The 19,603-nt window shown below is 45.4% G+C and overlaps 4 protein-coding genes across 6 annotated transcripts in view; 2 read left to right on the top strand and 2 right to left on the bottom strand.

Annotated features, from left to right (window-relative positions):
* LOC307086817 (pleckstrin homology domain-containing family G member 3-like) overlaps positions 1–6,107 on the top strand; it is a 33,348-nt gene extending 27,241 nt beyond the window's left edge. The window contains exons 16-19 of the mRNA XM_079752154.1: positions 265–675; positions 1,419–1,550; positions 2,875–4,420; positions 4,597–6,107. Coding sequence (XP_079608280.1) covers positions 265–675; positions 1,419–1,550; positions 2,875–4,420; positions 4,597–5,339 — 2,832 coding nt within the window. The 3' untranslated portion in view covers positions 5,340–6,107. The remainder of the gene's footprint in view (positions 1–264; positions 676–1,418; positions 1,551–2,874; positions 4,421–4,596) is intronic.
* Positions 6,108–6,742: 635 nt separating this feature from the next.
* xgb (x globin) lies at positions 6,743–12,656 on the top strand (the record flags this gene model as incomplete). Its single annotated transcript, XM_079752151.1, has 5 exons — positions 6,743–6,939; positions 9,736–9,843; positions 11,649–11,769; positions 12,075–12,155; positions 12,534–12,656. The coding sequence occupies 5 exons, from the start codon at positions 6,743–6,745 to the stop codon at positions 12,654–12,656; spliced, it is 630 nt and encodes a 209-aa protein (XP_079608277.1).
* A 272-nt stretch (positions 12,657–12,928) lies between these two features.
* On the bottom strand, positions 12,929–15,138 carry srp14 (signal recognition particle 14). Its single transcript, XM_079752153.1, has 5 exons — positions 15,018–15,138; positions 14,362–14,434; positions 14,167–14,279; positions 13,947–13,979; positions 12,929–13,723 (listed from the first exon to the last, which is right to left on the bottom strand). Exons 1-5 carry the CDS (start codon positions 15,039–15,041, stop codon positions 13,634–13,636), a joined length of 333 nt encoding a protein of 110 aa, XP_079608279.1. The 5' UTR covers positions 15,042–15,138; the 3' UTR covers positions 12,929–13,633.
* Positions 15,139–15,390: 252 nt separating this feature from the next.
* Positions 15,391–19,596, bottom strand: pld4 (phospholipase D family member 4). 3 transcript variants are annotated; one of them, XM_079752143.1, is made up of 11 exons: positions 19,484–19,596; positions 19,227–19,315; positions 18,989–19,146; positions 18,653–18,839; positions 18,447–18,567; positions 18,220–18,347; positions 17,933–18,133; positions 17,667–17,806; positions 17,064–17,229; positions 16,038–16,134; positions 15,391–15,947 (listed from the first exon to the last, which is right to left on the bottom strand). In XM_079752143.1, exons 2-11 carry the CDS (start codon positions 19,275–19,277, stop codon positions 15,736–15,738), a joined length of 1,461 nt encoding a protein of 486 aa, XP_079608269.1. In that variant the 5' UTR covers positions 19,278–19,315; positions 19,484–19,596; the 3' UTR covers positions 15,391–15,735. The 3 variants fall into 3 exon arrangements, with proteins under 3 accessions (XP_079608269.1, XP_079608271.1, XP_079608270.1); XM_079752145.1 differs by having other exon boundaries at positions 18,989–19,139; XM_079752144.1 differs by having other exon boundaries at positions 19,227–19,538.
* Positions 19,597–19,603: the final 7 nt, after the last annotated feature.

Genomic DNA, 19,603 nt, shown 5'->3' with positions numbered 1-19,603 from the left:
ACCAAATAACAATGCAAATGGCTTTCTTTTCTGTTCCCTAAGTATTCCTTTTTTCTTGTCTGTTAAAAGAATATTTACGAGGGCCCAACAATCAGTAGACAATCTGTGGTTTAGTTTAACTTGTGATGTATCGTATTATAGTTTCTCAACCTATGTTCAGCATCGTATTCCTTATTCTATATCGTCCATGCCTTGCAGTCAAAATCAGAGTATGGCTACAGTAGCTCTGCACCTTGCAATAACACATCTGACTTCACGCTACAGCACGCAGACAGTGAGGGCGCCCTGCTCGGGGACTTGTGCTCCCTGCAGCCTGCTTCTAGTGTCAGTACGCTGGCCTCCAGTGTAGGCGAGCCCCAGGCTGAGGGCCCTGGTGTGGAGGAGGAGGATGTTGAGGAGCACAGCCCCAAAAGGCACTCTCTGGAGCAGCTGTGTCCTAGTGACGTTGATCCTAAACTGGGCTCAGCGCCCAGCGAGGGAGGGCTGGAGGAGAAGGCACAGCGTCAGCGGGAGGAGGAGGAGGTGGAGGTGGTGGAGGAGGAGGAGGGGGATTGTTACAAGGAGGATATACTGATGGGAGACGACCAGGTAGCCGACTTTGCGAGCTCCATGATGGCAGCCATCTCCTGCTGGCACTATAGGGCGAGGGCTTTGCTTTCTGCTCCCTTCACAACGGTGAGGCTCTCTGCCACCCACGGGTTTCCACTTTCCTGCTCCATTCCACCGGCTTGCCGACGGCCCACTAACCCTCGCTACCATGGCCGCCGTGCACGTGGCATGCTCCCACAAACGTACTCATCCCGCCGCTAGTGCATGTGTGGCGGACACTCTCCCAGAGTGGGTTCTCTCCACGGTGGGGATGGGTCTCGGATGACCTCTGCCATGCCTGTACAGAGCGCCAGTTTGAGTGTTTTCTGTAGTCCGGAGCATGGGTTGGTGTTTTGATGCATGTATAATTAGTAAAGATGATAGCGATGAGTGGTGTCTTGTGCATGGTTAGTTCCAGTTCCAGTCTAATGTGAAATCCTTCACCAATGTTATTGGATGCATATGAGTGTTTGCATTAGAAGCTGTGGCCTAATGTGCTCCCACAAATCATGTTTGACTTCAAAGGTTAATGTCACCATCTAATTAAACAGTTATTCTAATGGCCAGTGCTGTGGCCTTTGATAATTGCATTTACTAATCATATTTCCCTTTTTTTTTTTTCCATTGTAAAAAAAATACTTTGTCAAGGGGGATTGTATTATTCCTTGTTTTTTCGAATGCATGCAATACAGTTTTGCTTTGATCGCCAACATCCCATAGCAGTTATCGTCGAATGCAATTTTGAATGCATTTAAAAAAGAATACCTTGAGGGAGCCTTTGGTACACCCTGCGGTGCTGTTCCTTCATCTGGTGTCTTCTGCTCTTCCAGGATGTTCAGAACATGGATGCTGAGAACATGGATGCGGCAGAAGAGCAGGACTCTCACACGGGCGATGTGCTGGAGACCTCCACTCAGGATGTCCCCAGTGAGAAGGCGGAGGACGACGTTTACTATGCCCAGGTACTTTACCTCCTCTCGTTGTGTTCATGTTAATGTTTCTCCCTAAATAAAAAAAAAAATAATAAAATAAAACAGCCAATGATCGTGTAGGCTGGTCTGTTGGCACGTGTTGCATTAAGAATCGCAAGACGTTTTTTTAATTGGTAACACACATTCCCTAATTAGTGTGACATGCCTTTCAGGGTTGTGCAGTTTCTCGTCTGGGTTAATTGCTGTGTTATACATTAAAAGACATCCTGCCGGTGTGATATTATTCCTAAACTACCGTATCCCTCTGATTCCTCTGAATGCAGGCTTTATAGAAGGGAGCGGAAGTTCCTGTGATTTAACAAAGCCTTGTTAATGTATCCCTTCAGAGCCTATCTTTGTCAAAACAACGCCGCAGGCTGTGTTGGTCCTTGGTATATTAATTACTTGAGTTAGGCTGTGAAAAATGAAAACGGCCCTGTTGCTGGGTGTTGGCCAGGGGTCAGTACATCCACAGAAAAAAGGTTGGGCTTGATGTTCGGGTGCAGGACCTTGTTCTCATAAATCTTGTCAAAATACTTTGCCTGTTGCATAGACATTCCTTAAATGAATTAGGGGTATGATTATCGTCTCAAGCCTGCTGTTTGAAACTGTTCCAGAACACACACACAAGCACATACGCCTCATACCAGATCACGCACACAGGCACCTCATACCAAAACACATACAGGCACAAGCACACACACACACGCCTCATTCCAGAACACACACACACACATGCACACCTCATAGCAAAACACATACAGGCACAAGCACAGACACACACGCCTCATACCAGAACGCACACACACACGCACACCTCATACTAGGACACACATAGCTCATACCAGAACACACACACACATACCCACGCACACCTCATTCAGGAACATATACACGCAAAAGCACACACATACATACCTCATACCAGAACACACACCCGTATCTCATACGAGAACCCACCAAACATCTGGAACGAAAATAACTGTTGGAAAACCTCTGTGCATGTATATAATTATATAAACCCTGTTTAGTTTTGCTTTTTGAGAGTCCTTATGTATTTAAAAAACAAAACAATGGCTTGGCTCATTGAAAGTGTTTAAGATGATTGTATCTAACTTGTTGATGTCTCATGATAAAGCTTAATTTACTCAGAATGTCTCTTTTAATGTTGCCATACTTTTCATAGTAGGAGGTATTTCATTAACTGGCTTCCGAATTCCACATTCTTTATATTGTATGTATGGTCCATCCTGCTGAATAGCATGTGCAGAACAATTGATGCTTCTTACAGATCATTTCCAATGCCATTCCTCAGGTAAACGTGGAGGAGGTCTCCTCTCCACGTCGTGAGGAGGAACCAGAGGTGGACAGCATGCTCATGGAGGTGAACCACTCCCACTTACCCGAGTCTCCCACCTCCGCCACTCTGTCTGAGGAGAACCCGGATCCTGTACCCGACATCCAAGAACACCTAGAGGTGTCTGTGGAGAATGGAGAGGAGACGGCGGCGGAGAGCGACAGCTCTTGTCTCCTCCAGCCCGGAGACAGCAGCATTCTGAGCTTCGGGGAATACTCGGAGGAAGACGAGGAGATGCCCTTCGGGCGCGAGAGCATCCTGCCTTTGTCGGTGTCGGATGGGGCCGGCGTGATCGCCGAGCACCTCACCAGCAGCGGGTCCAGGAGGAGCAGTTTGGTCGTTTCGGAGGACCCTCAACGCACGGCTGGCCCCTCGCCCCCGCCGGAGGGCCCCCGGCCCTCGGACGAATCCTCCTTTTGCTCGGAGCTCCGGGAGGAAGCGGCGGACACGTCGGACAACGCGTCCCCAGAGCCGCGGCAGGATGCTGAGGCCAGCCGACCCGCCACGCCCGCCGCGCAGGAAGCGGCGGCGGCGGCGGCGGCGGCGCCGGAGGACTCCCTGGACGACGTGGAGCGCCGGTCAACTCTCTCCAAGCAGGACCGCCTGCTCATCCACAAGATCAGGAGGTACTACGAGAACCAGGACGCCAGCGCCGGCATCAAGCGGCGGGAGAGCCTCTCCTACATCCCGGCCGGGCTGGTCAGGCACCTGAGCAAACAGCTCAACAGCACCCCGCAGGCCGACCCCGCCCCCGCCCCCGTGCACAGGAAAGGCTCTTCCCCCAGCCGGCCCACGTCCTGGGCCGTGTTCAACCTCCCGGGCTTGGAGAAGAATCACGGCGCCGAGCCCGCCGCCAAACCTCAACGCCTGAGGTCGGTCGAGGCCAGACCTTTGCCCCCGAGCGTCGGTGACGCCTCGGCGGCCGACGAGGGCTTCAGACCGTCCTCGGACATGCTCAAGATGTGGAACGCCATGGAGTATGGGATGAACGGCTGCCCCGAGGAGCTGCCAGTCATTGATCCCAGCGACGAGGGGATTAGTCCCGATCCCGGATCAGAGAGTCGGATCTCCTGCCACATGAGATCAGACACGCTGGGTGGATGCACCAGGGAACGAACACTGCACATATTGGAGGAATGTGAAGCGGAGCTTCTCTCTGAACACTCTTCCACATCGGCGACCACGTCACCCCTCACAGGAAGTGAGGGTGAGTACGCGGAGGACCCCTGGCTGAGTACAGCCCCCCGGTGCGGCGGGAACGGCAGGGTGGCCCGTGCCCCGCTGCCCAGGATCATTAGCCTTCGATCGGGCGTGGAGGACGACCAGATCCTGCAGGACATGGGGAAGATGAAGAACAAGGTGTTCCAGCTGGCACGACAGTACAGCCAGCGCATCAAGAACAACAGGCCTTTAATCAGGCCGAGGAACCGAGACTCTGAAAACCCACACGGCCTCAAGAGCATGCCCGCTGTCCACGAGGAGAGCATGCCGTCCTGGGAAAACGGTAAGTAAGGGTTTACCCAAGGAGGAGCTACCATTTTGGCATCTCTAACGCACCTATCATGCACGTTGACGTGTGTAACAACACAGGTATAGATATTCCATGGAGGGCAATGTCCAACTGTGTCTTTGTTCTGTCTTTTCGTTGCATGTGGTTTCTCCTCCTGCGTATGAATGCAGGTGAACACACCCTGACCTATCCCTTGAACACTTGCGATCAGGTAAACGCCGTCGGTGAACCCCCGACCCCACCCGCCGACCCATCCCCGGGCCCCAGCTCCAGGGCCACCACCCCTCAGGCCACGCCCTCCTCCCCCTCCTGCGCCCCCAGCCTCCCCAGCAGCCCCGTGGACTCGGAGCCCTTCCGCTGGCCCGACGTGCACCAGCTGTGCTCCAGGTACACCGGCCCCCACTCAGGGCCGGGGGCCGGCCACCCGCCGGTGGGCCGCAGCTGCTCGGTCCCAGAGAGGATGCTGGAGCTCTGCACCGGCGGGCCGGGGAGGCCGCCATGGAACCCTACAGCCATACAGCCTCTAACTCATCGCCCGCCCTGGGACTCGGCCGAGAGCCAGTGGGGCGGGGGGGCGCAGCGGAGGGGGAGTCCCACGAGGGAGGACGGGGGGTTCCAGCCAGGGCCCCGCCTGCTGTGCAGGTGGGGCTCCCTGGACAGCGTGCCGGCGGCGGCCAGCCGGCCCCTCCACGAGCTGCAGAACCTCCAGGACCCGGTGAGGCCCGGCCACGGGACGCTGCCCGCCCAACACAAGGTCAAGGAAGGGACGGCCGCAGGAAGTGACGTCTGTCTCAAGGAAGCCCAGCACAGCGTCTTCAAGAGGCCCGGAGCCCTGCGCGCGAACAAGAAGACGGAGAGCAGGATCGTGAGGAACCTGCGGGAGAAGTTTCAGAGCTTAGGTTCCGGCTCGTGAGCCCTGTTTTCTTTGTTTGTGTCTAAGGACTATCTTGCAGCAATGCTTACCTTCTGTTGACAACCATGGGACAATCATGCAGACGTTATGTGCCTTAATCTGCCATTTTTCACTTTTTGTCATGGAATTCGATTTTGTACTGCACAGTCAATCGTTGTCAAGTTCCTATAGTGGACACTGGGTGAGTTTTTTTTATTTTTGCTATCACCAAAATGTAATATAAAAGGGATATTTTGTTAATTGGTGCACTGCTACAAACAGCCGTATGTATATTTTCCTTGACATTGTGTAAATGCTATATTTACCTTCAGGTTTTTGCATACACTGTAAAATGCAATCTTTATATAAAGTCATGTTGTTTGCCGTACAAATTGAAAGTAATGTTCAGTACATTGCAGGGTTGTTGAAAAGCATAATCTCACTTGTATTATTACAGTAAGTCTAATGTTATGGATATAATCGAAGGGGATTTCATGCTGAGTATGCTTTAATTATACCATTCTACGAAAACAAAGAGAGACTGATCCCCTGGCCATGTAACTACTGTAGTCGAAGTGTAGTCGAGTATCATTACAGCAGCTCAGCACAGGTGGGGGGGACAGGGGACGGACAGACATTCTACAGACGTATTTGCCTCAGACGTTAAGCTCCTTTTACCAGGACTGTTTCCATATCCTCACTGGAGCTCTTGAGCCTCAATGACTTGTATATTGTTGCCATGTTATTTATGAAGATGTATACTTTAAACGAAAAGTTATCATTTTAAAAATTGAAACTGCGAAGTTGCTTTTTCTTTTCATCAACTCATAAAATGCATTGAATGAAAACAAAATCTGGGATAAATACTTGACAATTTATACTCAACAAATTACTTGATTTGTTGCACTCAAACAATATAGTTTATCCACAAAGCACTTTATATAGAAGTATTACAGCCTCTTATGAACACTACACGCCCATTGCATATCTTTTATGTAATGTAACAGGTAATATCATGTCATGATGTACAGTTGATGCATTTCACTATATCCAACTCCTCTATTCAAGTATGAAAACTAGGTGTTATAGATTTAACCTTGTACAAAGGCCTATTTGAATCATCCATCTAATCTGTTGAGCCTTGGCGTTTGCTGGGTTACTATATAATTTTTTTCATTTTACAAGTGTTTATTTAGTGTATCTTACATGTCTTAAAAGGGGACTATTGCCCCGCCCCCCACTTGAACTGGCCATTTGGTGCCCCGCTTTACGCGCTCTCAATGCGCTCACATGAATCCACTCATGCCTGGAAACGGAGTTCTCCTGCCTAGCGCGCACAAGAGCCCAGAGATTCAACCCGATGCCCATGATCAAACATCCCCTCTCTAGCACGCACTGAATAAATCAGGCTTACCTCTATTTGGATGGGCGCGAAATTATCGTTTAAATCCTCGATCAAAATGGGATGCGCAATATCAGGCGTGACACCCAAGTCAGGTGGAGACGGGAACGCCGACGTTGGACTACCACATCTCAGCGACTATCAGATCCAGATGATCAAAGAGTCATGGAAAGTTATCCGGGACGACATTGCGAAAGTTGGAATTATCATGTTCGTCAGGTGAGATACGTTCATATATCCTATTCAATGTCTGAACTTGGCAGATGTAGATACAAAATAAAACAAGGGTATCCGCAGCCAGAATTCACCAAAATCGCGTTATAATGCTCCAACAATATTTCTTTCTCCTCACGAAATGAAATGCTATTATTCATTGACTCAAAGATGATCCCGAAATTTTGAGACAACTATTTAAACGTTCCTCTTAGTTTAATTTCCTAAAGACAACCTTCTGAATGTTTACTTTTAGTCATTATCCGCAGTGAAGCTCAGAAAAGCAGACGTCTTCCAGGACCTCTTAATTGGTGATTGGATTTCCAACCGCCAAAGGACACGAGACGGTGTTGTGTCCGATATAAATATCTGCAGATGAATCGGGATGGTGTCAATTGCATTTCAACTTAATATTGAATTGACCGTAGTAGGCCTACACATTCTTGGAAGTTCAACATCCATCTATCCTACCGACTTGGTACTCCGACTAAAGGTCAGAAAATTGATTTATTCCTGTGTTCTTCTCTCCCTCATCCCCTCTCATCTTTGCAGTGAGGCGATTTACATATTTCACACATCACAAAGCGATATGTGCAATAGCACCAACATGCTTCATGGCATATAACCAGTATTCTGAAACGTATCTGAAATAATATATTATGATATGAATGATATAATAAAAGTATACCTCCCCATAGAGGTAGTGCTGCTGTTGATGGAGGCAGACCTATGGGCTTCCGGTGTTTGAGGGAGCATGGGGCTCAGGCAGAGCGATAACCCCTGTTATCGCTCTGCGATGTTGCCCTGGGGGGTTATCCAGACAGTTGAGGAGATTGACCTTAGCGTGCTAGCCTTGAACCTCAGGGCCCCGAGCCTCCCTTGAGAAAAGGGGGCCGACTCAGGCCCCATGGCCGTGAAAACATCTCTTGAATAGATATCCCTTGCTTACTGTACACTGACACTGGCTTTGGTTTTTGTGTTGGCCGACCCGACCAAGCCATTTTACTCCCTGAGGGTCCTATTCGTTTAAATGGTTCGTAAATTACGGAAGCAATTTCTCAAACACGACAGATAAACATGAATTAATAAAATGGTTCAGACAAAGCATTGGGTCGGATGTGTGCGGCTGATTACAGCAACCTTTCCCCTGAATCAACTGGCTGGCGCATTAGCTTGTGGGGAATTATGGAATCGTTTTCCCTCTGAAATAGCATCCATTCAAACAAATTCTTATTAGCCCACGGGCCAATTGACTGCACCATTGGCAATTGCACTGTGAAAGTACAAACTTTGTATCAATTGTCATAAACTCATGTTTGGCTACACTGTCAAATAATGAAAATATATACAATGCCATTAGCCTTGCTATAATCAAAGTACACTCATTCATGAGAGTAAGACAATCTGCAAGATTAGATTTGAAACATACAGCAGACATTACTCTTTATGATCTTGCATAGTAATGGCCTAATCACTTCAAGACCAAGACATTTCCAGATTATCAGGATTTTTTATATCCTTTCTGCAACAATAACACTGCGGGTAATCTTTAGCATCACCTGTTAAATCACAAATATCTTGATTCATTTATTTTCTTGCAGTTACATCATTGTAACAATGCCCATGCTACACACCAGCTAGGTGACTGCCTCACTCCACCTAGGTGGCTTGTACTGGGCACCTCCATAACAAGGGCACAGGTGGAAGACCAGTTTTATTGCATAATCTGAGTATAATGACATAGAGCAGGAAGCGTAACATGCTGCAATAAGTGCGTGTGGTGATGGCTGGTGTGCAGCCTCCAGACTCCAATCAGTCTGGATTGAGCCAGGTGAGGCTGCTTAAACTATCCATCCTCACCCAATTACAACACATACACATTACACACCTAGTTCTCATTTGAAAACAAATAACTGGTCCAAGACCAGCCATTGGCAACACTGCCCATGGTCCTCACACTCATTCCCAATGGAAACAACCTGTTCCTTTCTCAACTGCACTATCTCCAGGCCCAGTTTTCACATACTCACCCACGTTATACAAACCTGTTCTGATAAAGAGCCCAAGTAAAGGTGAGCACACCCCCCAGTAGACCTATAAGCCTTTAGGACGACAAACAATGAAATAGAAAACCTTGAATTAATTTTATCGCTCAACAACGGGGCCTGGTTGTGTCAGAGGCTGTGGGTGAATCACAACAGCTGTGGACGTTAAATTCATCACATAGCTCAGCTCAACCCAGGTGTAACGAATCGGGATGTGATTAAGGGTGCTACTTGCTCATTCTATCTGACTCAGTGCACCTCGCGGCGGGGCGGCGGCGGTGTCGTCTTGGCACCATTAGCACCTAGCAGGGAGCGCAACATGCTCATCAGCTACGTGGAGTGGAGAGGCTATATTCGCAGCAATCATGCCCTCCTGTGCTGGAGGGAGGTGGGGGGCCAACAAGGTTCCTCTGTACATTGAGGCTCGTTACAGCGGGTTGATTAAGCTAAAGTTCACCTGGAGGAGAGAGAGAGAGAGAGAGGGAGAGGGAGAGAGGGAGAGGGAGAGAGAGAGGGAGAGGGAGAGGGAGAGAGAGATGGCTGAAACATTGTCTCGACTTGAGGTGACCTGAAATCACCAGGAGGAGGAATTTAAATGCGTGTCATTTGTTTAGGACAAAACGAATTACACTGTTGGGACAAACTTTGTGGACTCCTAACTGTGGTGTGGGAAATAATGTCATCCTGGTTAGGCAGCCCTCATGAACAGCACACTTGGTGGCTCACAGACATCTGCTTACGGTTGTCTTGGGAACAGGCTGTTTGAGACCCATCCTGAGTGCAAGGATGTCTTCTTCCTATTCCGAGATGTGGAGGACCTGGAGAGGCTGAGGAACAGCCGGGAGCTGAGGGCTCATGGGCTGCGGTGAGTGAGAGAGCACGCACGCACGCACGCACACGCACACACACACACACACGTTGAATTGCAATGTTTGACCTCTCTAATGTATTGTCTTCATGACATTTTAATCATGTAAAAAAAAACATTTAGATATAATGTAATGTGAGGGTCTATTGTCAAAGGTTTTGTAATGCAAAATAAAATAAGCATAGTATCAATGCAACAATATCTTTCTAAAGCACAGTGATATACAAAAATAATATAGATTCCACATTTAATCAGCAAAATAGGAAAAAATATAAGAATGTATTTTCTTTTTGTATGTGGGATAATACAAATATTAATAACACAAGGTAATTCTATTAACCTTCAACAATAACTTGCACAGATCTCCAACCCCCACCTTTTCCAGTACACTGCCCTCACCACCATGTGACACAAAATGAATAAAAAACAACGAAATCCTTGAATTAAAACAGCAGATCCCTCGTCCTACTCGAGGGCCGGTCTGCTGCAGCTCATTCGATTTTTCTCGGGGCCCCCTTACTCTTACTTTGGCGCCTTTTATGTCGCTCTCCACACGGGGGCCAACAGAACCAATTAGGGCCGGGGCACTCTGAGGTTGAGAGACTGCCGTGACATTACAGATGCCTGAAGCCTGGTGCACGTTTTAGCAGTTCAAGATGGGGCCAAATGGCCCTTGAGACGCACACAGAGGGAACACAGCGCCATTGTCTGGCTGATTAATTAATTTAATTATCAGGGATGAGTGCAGTACCGTCTCTAACATTTAAACGACAACGGAACAAAACAATTTGTTCTCGAGAAACCAGTGATTGCTCCCTATCAATAATTGAAATCAAGCTGAAAATGCATATAACGTGCTGAAATGTATATATTGTATTAGGCAGGTATGCCAAATCAGCAATCTCTCCCATTCTGATCTGAACTAGCCAATCAACAAAGTCCTATGAAATTCTAATTCCCATCTAGTTCCCTGCCGACCAGTGTGTCCAGTCAGTCAGTATGCCCCTCCGAGGTCATCCTAAGATCGTTTTTTGGCAACCTTTAAAGCAGGGGTTCTCAAAGTTTTGACAGCTGAGGGCAAATTTAGGAACCCAGAATTTGACTGAGGAAAAAAATTAGACGGGAGACGCCGTCATCATCCCAGTGGTGAAAAAAAACATTGCACCGTGGACCTCTGGCAGTGAAGTCAAGTGAGGTCTAAATCGCGAAACTGAGGTTCATCCTTTCAATGTAATGTACAATCGGATTAAAACTAACAAATGTAACAGGATTTAATTGAAAGCTAGAGAGAGTCGACTTTTCTCTTTATATTTATTTATTTTGGTTTAAATTAATATTGATATAAAAAAAATACTTATTTACTTAAATCTGTATGTCATTGCGGGCTGCCAGGAATGTTTCTGCAGGCCGCCATTGGCCCGCGGGCCGCACATTGAGAGCCAGGTTAATGTTTTCATGGGAACCAAACTTTAAGCCAAAACCCTAAAACCCCCCAATTTTTTATTTTACATTTCCTGTGTCCCCATCTGCATGTCGGCCCCACGGTTGAAGTGATAAGTGAAAAGATAAGTGAAAGTAATTGTGACAAGGCTGTAGGCTAAGGAGGTTGGCAAATAATAGTGTTCTGCATCCTCTAGTAGCCTACACCAAAAACGGTATTTGTACTATAATTCCTGCCATTAATATCCATCGCATCACAAAAGGTAGGTGGGATTGGTCCTCATCTGGCAAGATAAGCTGCCAGCTAAGGGGAGTTCATTCGTTCAGCTCAACCCTGAACTCTCATTCAACATGTCTTCCAGAGTGATGTCATTCATTGAGAAGAGTGTGGCGCGTCTGGACCAGCTGGAGCGACTGGAGGCGTTGGCCATTGAGCTTGGAAAGAGCCATTACCGGTACAACGCCCCACCCAAATACTACAGCGTAAGACCCTGATACTATACTCGTCTTTACAGAGGAAGTCACTCATGGTATTTCTATTCATCTGTTTACATTTAAACCTACCATTAGTCAGTCCTTTTTGTGGCATAATTTATTTCATCCTGTTGTTCTATTTCTAAATAAAGGTCATGCCCGGTGTGTTAGTACAGAACGAAATGTTATTCTACAAACTGTGGGTGGTCTTGGCCTAATTGCCCCCATATTTACTGGACAGATATCCTCAGCCTTTCACACATGGAAGTCACACTTCAGTTTTTATCATGTTTACCCATGTCTGTTATATTTAGTATGTAGGGGCAGAATTCATCTGCGCTGTCCGGCCTATTCTGAAGGAGCAGTGGACCCCTGACTTGGAGGAGGCCTGGAAGGTGAGTGTGTCATCATCCACTCAGACCAGGTGATGTCCCCAACAGTTCATGTTTCTGAATATTGGTAAGGCTTAGGACACATCAAGAGGAACACAAGACTGTGTAGAAACTGACAATTCATGGAACTAGGGAAGTACCGAATGAGATGCAGTCTCAACATCGATACTCTGGATAATTGTAAGTAAAATGATTCGATGCGTATCAGATTATTTGCTAATATATGTTGTACTTGTAAACATTCTCATGTATTAGTTTATGAAATCTAGCAGCAAGCATATTATCTGTAAATTGGGTTTTGAACAAATGCTGTTGGCATGAAACGTCATTTGAATAATGCATGTGCCCCGGACTAATTGGCAGCCATTTTATGCATTTCAGACCATGTTTCTGTACGTGACCGGCTTAATGAAACAAGGATACCAGGAAGAGGAAAGAATGCGCCATCAGCAGGACTTCACCTCCCCAAAGGAGCGGCCAGACAAGAGGAACACGGCCTTATGAAGCCAACCGCCAAGTCATACAGTAAAAGGACTTTTCAGAAGAAGCACTGTTGTGGTTACATGAATTGACATCGCCATCATTGTTAGAAGTACACCATGAAGATGTCTTGTTCAACCTAGAACACTTTACTCCTCTTCAGTTAATACTTTTGCACACAACTTTTATGGAGAATGGGAGTTGCACTTGCACCAACAAAACGTATGGCCACTTTTCAAATGAGTTTGAAACAGAAATGTCGTAAAATTCAATGACTGTGCACAAGTTAGACGCCATTTTCAGTAAATGTACTTTATAGAGCTGTTTCCGCACCAAATTAACTCTATGATAGCCTCATTACAAATCGCTTTCCTATATACATATTTCAATTTACCAGGGCAAAGTGAATAGGGTTGCTCTACCGATAGTTAACTGGCCAAAAAAAAAGAAATAAAATACACCTTTAAAAAAAGGGAAGATATACCTTGGTCTCAAACATGAAACAAAAGGTATTTCATGTTAAAATAAACAGTCTCATGGCATCGGTAGTGTTTAAATTATTTGTGATAGTTTTGTTTTTTTACAAGGGATTAAATTAAATCCTGCCGTTACAAATTGAGAGTTGTACAAAACATTATGAAAGGCAATCAAGCATCAACCCTGTGGCCCCATCATATTTGACACGGCTGTTGATAACCTGGATCTCACACGGATGCGTTTCGGCTCAAGAGCTTTTCACTGTGACATCCATGTTTTTCTCTTACGTTGCTGCTTTTTTCATTTCACCGAATGGCCGGAAGTAAGACGTTATCGTGCAAACGATGGCATGAGCTCAAAGCAGTCACTAGGTGGACCGACGGTGGCCTCTGAGCCATCAGGGTAATGGGAGACGCCAGAGGGGGCTAAAGATGAATCCGGCCCGCTGCGAGCCCATCGCCCCCCCTCCTTCCTCCTTCAGGTGGTACCGGCCAGACTAGAGACAAAGAGGTAGAGTCTGTTGCTCATTGGGTGGCTTTAGTTTTCTTGCTTTTGCTTTTCTTATCCTTCTTCTTAAGTCCATCCATGTGGGCTCTGAGGAGGTTGGAGTACGCCTGCCGAGGGTGGAAAGAAAGACACGTAAGGAGGCAAGTTGGGCTTTGAAATTCAAAAGCCCTTTGTTAACCATTGAAATGATAGAATTTGCATACCAAAAAAGAATTCAGGAAATGTAAAAGAAAAGATATGAAGACTTTCAAAATATACAACTATAATGAGGTGCAGTCATAGAGGAAAGGTATAAAGTGTTTCCCCCTGATGGCAATAAGAAATACCTACCATTTGAAATTTGATTACTTCTTTGGTATTGACCTGAAAATGACAAGAAATATTGTTACATACTTCCAAACAGCTCTTTATCATTAACGACAAAAAGTGTACCACATTCTAATGAGAGTCTGCTTCAGTTGTTAAGCCTTAATTGTTCAACAGGACACTAAATATACAATGTACTAAGCAGTGTGTTGATGGTTACATGATTAAAGGAGCTTAGGCTTACCACTGTGCTAATTTTCTTTTTTCCATCAGAGGCTCTGATAAGACACTTGTTATCTGCTGGTTCAAACGAATCTGCCGGTCCTTTTTTAGGAATTGGTTTGGTCCTCCCATCGTCTGTAAGTTAAAACACGTTAAGCTAAGGCCAGTTTCACTCATCAGTAAATGAGAAGCTTCATCGGGGCAACACTGTACTTACACTTCTTTAATGTGATTACCACGCTACCAGAGTTTCGACATTTCTGGAACAACCGTGTGAGCTCCGTCAGAAACTTGAGGAAGTAAAAAAATAGTTACGGTGGGCTAAAAAGCGCAACCCTACACGAGCCCGATAAGCATCCAGTGAGAAGAGGCCTGGTACTCATCAATAAATACATTGAATTACCACCATTTGTACCAATTGTGTTTGAATCAAATCATTAAATAATGCACGAATGGATAAGCCTTTTAACAAAACATCACGAGGTCTTAATTCCTTTATCATTGAGTCTTAGTTTCATTATGAGATACCGCACCAGAACTTATAACTAAGAAATGAAAGAGATTAGCCAATATGACTCGTCTCTAGTGAGGAATATTTCACCATATGTACAGGACATGTTAGACATTTAAGAGTAATCTTACCTTAAAATAAGACTCGCAATACATAATGTTAGTTCAATATGTTGGAACAATAAGTTGTACAATATTCTACCAGATGAGCGTTGGTTTGTGATGCATATGTTAGTTAGCAAGCACCATTCGTAGTAGCTACCAATAGCATTTACTACATCGGACCGATAAGGACAATCTATGACGAAAACAGGACAGTGACATTTGACAATGAATAAAGTGGGAGAAAGATGTTCAACATACCGAGTCGTTTTCTAGTAATACCATGATTCACAGGCGGTTTCAAACGTAACGATAGCCCACTGGAAAACAAGCTAACTCCTCAGAAGCACACGTACTATAACAGCAAGCTCCGCCCCGTACCCTCTGACCTTTCTTCTTCTCCTCGGATATGAGTAGTATGCGCCACATCATCTATACGCTGCCTTAGTGCCACCTCTGGATCTCAGAGGAACTGATGTCATTATTTTAATAATAAAATAATGAATAAGGTTCTCCAACAGCTTCTTTATAAACATTTGACCATTTAAAATTGTCTAACGGCTGTGAAACCAAGATATCTCATATGGGACACAAACAAAAACATTTAAACATAAATATACTTTATCTCATGAAAATCAGTAGAAAGACAGCCAGGTCTAAATTCCTGTGATAAAGTTGTAGGTTATATGACCACACACTAAACAATCTTATATGTATGCTCTCCACCATTAACATGTTAAAATACAGCAGAGATGATTGGATTTTAGGTTGCCATTTAAGATTTAAAATACAACAACACTATGGTGGAGCGGCCCTGCGGTTCTATATTAATCTCCCTAAAAGCTCTCATCATAAAATATTTCTAGACATGATTAAGCTATCAACATGATAACACAATCATAATAGTGATAACATTTTGAATGGGATATAGCATTGATTAATTGGAAATTTGCCTGGCCATTCCGTCCTAACTAGTTTGTTATCTGTACGCGCTTGATAGTGCACAGTCAGGATTATGGCCCAGGTTATCAAGGTCTACAGCAAATTCAGAGTTCCAGTCCCTATTAAAGACGGCCTTAAGTTGGTGATGCAGTGTTGTGGTCTTCTGAAGCGGGTCTAGGGCCTGTTCAGAAACGACCAGGCCGACACCTGCTGTGTTTGAAAAGTAATCCTCCATCCAGTTGGAAGTACCTGGAGAACACATAAGCTTATTAGCATTCTTTTTAAATAATGAATGGGCAAAAGTTTGAAATGCAACCTTTCAAGCAAAAGAGTACATACCAATGTATGATACTTTATCCGTGACCATGTATTTGTTATGGTTTACTCTCGCAAAAGGAATATCCGTGTTGTTTCCCACAGGTACGACAAACAGTCTCTGGAATAAAAAGAAAGATCAGAAAATGTGTAAAGCCCCAACTATATTTTGGCGGGAGATCATTTACATTTTACATTTAGGGCATTTAGCAGACGCTTTTATCCAAAGTGACTTACAATAAGTGCATTTGTTACAATAAGTACATTTGTCATAAGAAGTGAAACAATATATCGTTGTCGATACAGTTAAGATGTTCATAGAACCAAGTGCAAGTATTACAATCGCTAGGCTAACCCATTCCCGTGTAAAGCAATGATAGCAGCTACTGTAGATGCTACACAATGAAGTACCTTGAATAAGTGCAATGTACAAGTGCCAGGACGTACAACATTCATTGGTGGCTGTGCATTGGTTTCTATGCAGAGTCGAGGTGAACTCTGAACAGGTGAGTTTTGAGTCTTTTGCGGAAGCTGGTGAGCGACTCTGCGATCCTGACATCGGTAGGGAGCTCGTTCCACCACTGAGGTCCCAAAACAGAGAAAAGTTGTGACTTCGCTGATCGACCTTTGCTTGCTCTTAGCGATGGCGATACCAGACGTCCAGCTGAGGTAGTTGAGTGGAGGGATCGAGCTGGGGTGTGTGGCTTTACTAATGCTTGGAGGTAGGCAGGGGCAGTTCCATCGACTGCCTTGTATGCCAGTACCATCATCTTGAATCTGATGCGAGCTATTACAGGGAGCCATTGGAGGTCCCGGAAGAGGGGGGTTACATGTGAGAACTTTGGTAGGTTGAACACGAGGCGCGCTGCCGCATTCTGAATGCGCTGCAAGGGTTTAATCGCAGAGTCAGGGAGTCCAGCCAGGAGCGAGTTGCAGTAGTCGAGGCGGGAGATGACCAGTGATTGGACTAGAAGCTGAGCTGCTTCCCTTGTGAGGAAGGGCCGGATCCTGCGGAGATCATTTTAAATATGGTATTGCAATGCATCTTACCACTAGGATACGGATGTTTTGGGGGGGGTAATTAAAGGAAGCGAGGGATCGAAGGTTAGGCAGCATGGCTGGGTTGGAGTCCCGCCCACAGCTGATCAGCATCCGGACCTTAACCTCCCGCTCGAACGCTGCCCGTTTGAGGACGTTGTCGAGGACTGGCCAGTAGCTGTTTAAGCACAGATCACGGAAACAATGTAATGTTAAAAGATTACAAGGGGCGTCTAAACTAAGACAAAATGATATATGAAAATAACTTTATCTATCACAGTAGACTTTCTTTTAAAGTCTACATTTGACAGAAATTGACATATACTTCAGTCGGACGACTGTGTATTCGTTCCTACTAAAATGCTATTTTGTAAGCCCAAGACTCTACATAAGTTAATTGGTTAATTGGACACAGTATCGTTAACTTCTTTTTATCACCACCCACAAATTTATAAAGTTTTTCATGGAATGAAAAAATATGTCTTATGGAGGAACAATCTCCTTTATTCACTGTTGTTATATGCATGTATATTAACTGTACTATATTCAAAATCTAGATAAGGTAGGTAGTTTGTCATCTACTGCCTATCCGTGTGCCTTGCATAATGGCCTCACCTTCTGTGATGTTCCAGCCATGAGGTTGGGGAATACACCATGACGGCTACATCGATAAAGCGCTCAGCTTCTGAGATGGTCGAGAGGATGGCCTCGAGATCCAGTGTCCGGGAGGAGGGGCAGAATGACGGAGGAGAACCCTGAGAGAGAGAGAGAGAGAGAGAGAGAGAGGAATAAAATAGCTACAGTGAATATGCTACATAAGGCAGTTTATTTCCTAAGAACATTTTTACTGAAAGTGAGGACTATAAACGTCAGGAACTCACTGAGAGGTAGATTCTGCTGGAAACATTACCATCTTCCACCACTAGGGGGTGATCTTTGTTAATGGCAGTGTCGTAGCGTAAGGGCCATGGTTCAGGCAGGGAGCTGTTGGATTCGCCCATCTCCCAGAAAGACTGGAAAATCTTGTGGAGGTCCTTTGCTAGGCTGGTGCAGTTGTAGATGAGCACACCCAATTCTTTAACCTAGATTCAAAATTCCAAGATGGAGGTTAAAAATACTCTTAGTAGAATATCCGGAGTGTGTGTTTGGTTGAAAACTTTCATGTCACCTCTGTGAGGGCTCTCCAATCCATGTTGGCACTTCCAATAAAAACATGACGTTTGTCTACTATCCAGAATTTGCTGTGAAGAACTCCCTTGGTCAATCGTCCAAAATCCACCCTCTTTACCTCCACCCCTGCAGAAAAACAAGAAGTTAAAGGTGTGGTTAATTGATATGTTATAGCCTACACGTTCAGCGATTCATGATGGCACGTATAGCACTAAAACACCTCACCGTTCTCACGCAGAACATTGAGGTCAGTAGAGTTGTTCGGCACAGTGGGCTCACTGGTGACCACCCGCACCGACACGTTCCTCCTAGGCAACTTTTTTAATCTCTCCAGAATACCCACACCCTGTGTCAAAAATAGCGTTTCAAATATTCAACGTAGGCCAAGATTGTTGTTATAACGGACATGAGAGATACTTTGCATCACTCACAGGTAGCTCAGAGGAGGAATTGACGTTAACATCTTCACCAGTCAAGGTCCAGTAAAAGGAAGACACCTCGACGTGCTCAGTGGCCAGGGAGATGAGGTCGTTCCAGGCTTGTTCCAGTGGGACGCCAAAGGTGACGTTGTCCTCGTCATAGGTCACACCCAAGGGAATGCTCTCCACTAGAATAATTCTGAAGTGATAAAGCACCAACTAACTGTGGATCAAGGAGTCGGGTTTGGGTGGGGACACTAGGAGGAGTGTTATCAAAGGGTCTTAAACATAGGTTACAATTGATTATTGTGTATAATAACTCGTTGGTCGTTATCAGAAGTTGCTAACCTGCATTGGTCAGTCGAAGCATTCTCAGCAGACACGTTATACGCGGGAAGTGTCCCGTTGTGAGCAGGTTGGGGCCGTTCCAACACAGTCACGGCTAGTATGACACCCAGTACAGTCAGAGCTCCCATTGCAAAAACTATGGTCACAACACCTGCACGCTAGACACAGAAGCAACTGCATGAACAAGTGTTCCCGCCAGAAAACAGCTATAATTGGGATTAAAGGGTGACTTTCTTACCTTGTTTGGAGAGCATTGGCTGCCATGCAAACTTTCGTATGGAATTGGCATTTTCTGTATCCTGATGGTTTCTGATCTACTCAAGAACACTAAAGACGGCAAACTGTTTCAGTAGGGCCTACTAAATACTTTTTCATCACAGCAATTACATTTATGGCAGATCTCATTTCTCAGATTGTGCCCAATTTCATGAGAAAAAACAGGGTCTAATTATTTTTTACAGATTGGCTACCCCTACAAATAAATGAAAAACTTACGTGATCTTTTGATAATATATGTCAACAGCTGTATCGACAGACGTCTACAGGTTTATCCTAAATTGAAGAACTATCTTTTCAAATGGGTGAGCAGAACAGTTCCGCTTTTTAAGTTTCGTT

Source organism: Pollachius pollachius (assembly GCF_949987615.1).
Source record: "Pollachius pollachius genome assembly, chromosome: 15".
NCBI lineage: Eukaryota > Metazoa > Chordata > Actinopteri > Gadiformes > Gadidae > Pollachius > Pollachius pollachius.
The sequence above is the reverse complement of the archived record's forward strand: the minus strand, read 5'-3'. Positions and strand labels throughout refer to the sequence as shown.

What these genes read in the sequence shown, in the direction of transcription:
- srp14 (XM_079752153.1), bottom strand. Translation starts at nt 15,041, where the DNA reads ATGGTATTACTAGAAAACGACTCG. An exon ending in TATTACTAGAAAACGACTCG is followed by an intron (nt 14,435 to 15,017) that starts GTATGTTGAACA and finishes TACTTCCTCAAG; the next exon opens with TTTCTGACGGAGCTCACACG. An exon ending in GGTAATCACATTAAAGAAGT is followed by an intron (nt 14,280 to 14,361) that starts GTAAGTACAGTG and finishes TTTAACTTACAG; the next exon opens with ACGATGGGAGGACCAAACCA.
- pld4 (XM_079752143.1), bottom strand. Translation starts at nt 19,277, where the DNA reads ATGCCAATTCCATACGAAAGTTTGCATGGCAGCCAATGCTCTCCAAAC. An exon ending in CAATGTTCTGCGTGAGAACG is followed by an intron (nt 18,348 to 18,446) that starts GTGAGGTGTTTT and finishes GTTTTTCTGCAG; the next exon opens with GGGTGGAGGTAAAGAGGGTG. An exon ending in AAAACATCCGTATCCTAGTG is followed by an intron (nt 16,135 to 17,063) that starts GTAAGATGCATT and finishes TTTTTATTCCAG; the next exon opens with AGACTGTTTGTCGTACCTGT.